The sequence below is a fragment of the Tripterygium wilfordii genome, chromosome 19 (assembly GCF_013401445.1).
Source record: "Tripterygium wilfordii isolate XIE 37 chromosome 19, ASM1340144v1, whole genome shotgun sequence".
Lineage (NCBI taxonomy): Eukaryota > Viridiplantae > Streptophyta > Magnoliopsida > Celastrales > Celastraceae > Tripterygium > Tripterygium wilfordii.
The window spans coordinates 12290838-12294552 of NC_052250.1; the positions used below are offsets into that span (position 1 = coordinate 12290838).

At 37.7% G+C, this 3715-nt stretch overlaps 1 protein-coding gene across 1 annotated transcript; it reads left to right on the top strand.

Annotated features, from left to right (window-relative positions):
* Positions 1-295: 295 nt before the first annotated feature.
* On the top strand, positions 296-2157 carry LOC119985324 (heavy metal-associated isoprenylated plant protein 7-like). The gene is made up of 5 exons (XM_038829591.1): positions 296-466; positions 594-849; positions 918-1123; positions 1232-1319; positions 1571-2157. The coding sequence occupies exons 1-5, from the start codon at positions 458-460 to the stop codon at positions 2014-2016; spliced, it is 1005 nt and encodes a 334-aa protein (XP_038685519.1). The 5' UTR covers positions 296-457; the 3' UTR covers positions 2017-2157.
* The last annotated feature ends 1558 nt before the right edge of the window (positions 2158-3715 follow it).

Below are 3715 nucleotides of genomic sequence, written 5' to 3' on the forward strand. Positions count from 1 at the left end.
TCCACAAGGGAGAATGAGTTTGATACTTAAAATACTATTATACCTCTTATTAAAAAGTAATCACAATCATTAAATTAATCTATCTTTATTTTTATGTACGAAAAATTGGGTACTATGGAAATTGTACAACTAAAATTCTAAAACTCATATTCATTATTCATTTCATACCAAACATGATAATGTTAATCTCACACTCACCTCAAACTCCCTCATACTCATACTCATTGGATTAGCAATCAAATGCCTCGTAAGCGTCTTTATATTGTGCTATTAGAAACTGAAAGTTCTTGTATTTTTACCTACTTAAAAGACTCCCCTACAATTTACGAACATACAAAGGAAGAAAGAAAGAGAGTGTGTGTGTGAGAGAGAGAGAGCCAGAGAAAGAACTAGTTGCGTTCAAGCCCTTATCTATCTCCACAAAGTTTCTGTGCTTTGAACCAAGTGAAGTAAACAAATGGGGGAGGTATTGAAATCTCTGCAATCTAACTTTTCTTTTCCTTTTTTTTTTTCTTTTCAGATTTTTAATTGCTTTATTTATTTATTTATTGGGGACTGGTATACTGATATTGGGTTAATTTGTGTTTGTTTAGGAGGAAAAGAAACCAGCGGCAGCAGCAGTAGAGGAGAAGAAAATGGAGGAGAAAAAACCAGAGGAGCCAAAGAAAGCAGAGGAGGAGAAGACGGAAAAGCCAGTGAAACCCGCAGAGGAGAAGAAAGAAGAGAAAAAAACAGAGGAATCCAAAGACGAAAAGTCTCCTCCACCCCCTCAAGAAATCGTGCTGAAAGTTTACATGCATTGCGAAGGTTGCGCTCGCAAGGTCCGCCGGAGCCTCAAAGGATTTGAAGGTCAGTCAACGGCTTTGATTTATAGATTTTAATTTGATTACGAGCTCTAATGAATGTTTTTGTTATAGGTGTTGAAGATGTAACGACTGATTGCAAGACCCACAAGGTTGTTGTGAAGGGAGAGAAGGCGGATCCATTGAAGGTGTTGGAGAGAGTGCAGAGGAAGAGCCACAGGCAGGTTGAGCTTCTCTCACCCATCCCAAAGCCTCCCACAGAGGAAGACAAGAAGGCCAAAGAAGAGGAAAAACCCAAGCCCGAAGAGAAGAAAGAAGAGGTTTAACCACCTCCATTGAAGCTAAAAAAACCAAAACTTGTTTGATGTTATTAATTGTTTCTTGTCATTTTTTGATTAATTTGTTTGGTTTCTGTTCTTCCTTTTCAGCCCCAAGTGATTACAGTGGTGCTAAAGGTGTATATGCATTGCGAAGCCTGTGCATTGGAAATCAAGAAACGAATACAGAGAATGAAAGGTATACATAATCCAACTTCAGATCTTTTTGATAGAAGATTTTATTCTCCACCAATGATAAAATAAAGTTAACCCATTTTTAAAAAAATTAATTCAATGCAATGGGTCCAGTTATTTTAGTCGGAATCTTTCCTTGATTATTAATGTACCAGAAAATCCCACCTGACCCAGCTTAAAAATTGGTTATGAATTTTTATATTTGGATTAATTTCTTACCAAAGAAAATATATTTGAATGAATGAATGAATACAGGAGTGGAATCGGCGGAACCGGATCTAAAGAGCTCACAAGTGACGGTGAAGGGAGTGTTCGAGCCACAAAAGCTGGTTGAGTACGTGCACAAAAGAACCGGCAAGCACGCTTCGATAGTGAAGACAGAGCCAGCTGCAGCAGAAAATAAAGAGGGAGAGAAAGGCAAGGAATCCAAAGACGAGAAAAAGGCGGACGAGGGTCAAAAGGAAAAGAAAGCAGAGGGCGGCGGCGGCGAGGAGAGCAAAGACAAGAAAGAAGGCGGTGAAGGAGATGGCAAAGCTGAGGCTGCTGCGGCGGAGGATACGGCGACGGAAGAGACTAAAGTGGTTGAGGTGAAAGCGAATCCGTACTACTATTATCCACCAAGGTATGCTATGGAATTATACGCCTACCCTCCTCCTCAGATGTTCAGTGACGAGAACCCCAATGCTTGTTCTGTCATGTAAAAATACATGGGATTAGTAAAACGGGGGTGGTGAATCATGTTTGTAATGATCTACAGATAAAACTGTAGAGTTTTGGAGATTTGTACTTTCTTTCCCTCTCTCTGTTACCGTTAATTATATATATATATATATAAAATAATATCCCCAAATAAGAATGGTTATATAAGTGGTAGGTAGTCTGTGTTTCATGTTTGAGTAAGTGGGGTTGGTAAGGTAATTAATGAGTAACATGGACGGGGGTTCTTTCCAATGTTAGGGCAAATGCAATGGTGAACTGGTATTGAACCAACAAAGATGTTGTCTTTTACTGATGTGGCTGTATTGTAAAATGTGTTTTGCTTATGTGGTTGTATTGGGATAAGTGTTTTGCTGATGTGGATGTATTGATATTTGATGTTTTGGTGTAGTTTTGTTGTGGATAATATGGAGGAATGGAATGTTGTTGGGTTGGGTGGAAAGAGAAAGTGTGTGGGAAGAAAAAATGTATAGAAATTTGTGTTTTACTGATGTGGCTGTATTAGAATACGTGTTTGACTTGACTTTTTGTGTAATAGAGGTGAGACCGGACCAATAAAAATGTTGGCCCAGTAAATTGTTTCTCATTGCATTTGCCCTTAGAAGAGCTACAACTTGGTCAACATGAGTCTCCCAAAATAGACGTGGCGGTGACTCTTTTGGTGATATAATATTTTCTTTTGTTGTCTGTTCAAAATATAAATAGAGGAGGTGCCTTACTGCCTTACATGTATCAGTAGGCTATTTTTTATTTGTTAATACAAATACTAATTTTTCTTCCATATGGTGAAATTCTCAGTCCACACATGGAAGATATTGTTTGCTCTGGATCACATGGCAGCACATATTCGTTGTCGTCAATATGAGAGGAGTTGTGTTTTGTTTACAAATATTGATGTGAGATTTTTAGTGTTACTTTCTCGCATTTACAGGCTGAGTTATGTCAGACCCAATAAATTAATAGGTAGGGGCTCGTTCAATTGGATTGATTCTCGATACGTATTAGAAATCTCCATCTCAAACACATTAACAATATTATTCATTCTGGATCACGGATCCGAATAGATATGTTCTTCTTGAGCTATCGTCATTTATACTTAAATTTAGAAAACACATCTTCAATGTGAGAATAATTGAGTTATGTTAATAAATTAATCGATTGGATTATGTCCATAGCCGATTCCCACTGGGGGGTCTCGAGGTTACTTAATTAGCCTGTATATAACTCATGCTGCAGAAAGAAGCACCCACCCGCACCCGCACCCACACCCAAATTCGACTGACAAATAAGGCCGGGGATGATGATATTCATAACCGTAATAATGTTGACATTGAAGAGTTTGATTGAGGTCGTATTTGTGGGGTCGGAGGAGGATTCTAGTGTTGTCTATAGTACCATACTGACCATTATTTTAGCACATGCATGGCCTCCCTTATTAGTGTTTGTTGAATGTAGTAACATGTGTGAGTGTTTATATAACTTAATTAATCATATATATATATATATATATATATATATATATATATGTATATATATATATTATTATTGGAAGGACATACATATTCAGCCCTTTTTTTTGAAAAGGTTGTATAAATGACTGCTAGCTTCTGCATGAGATTCCTCCTTCACATGCTAATTCCATAACTCCAGCCATTAGGGTTTTGTTGTTTTGCGTCTTTCAGT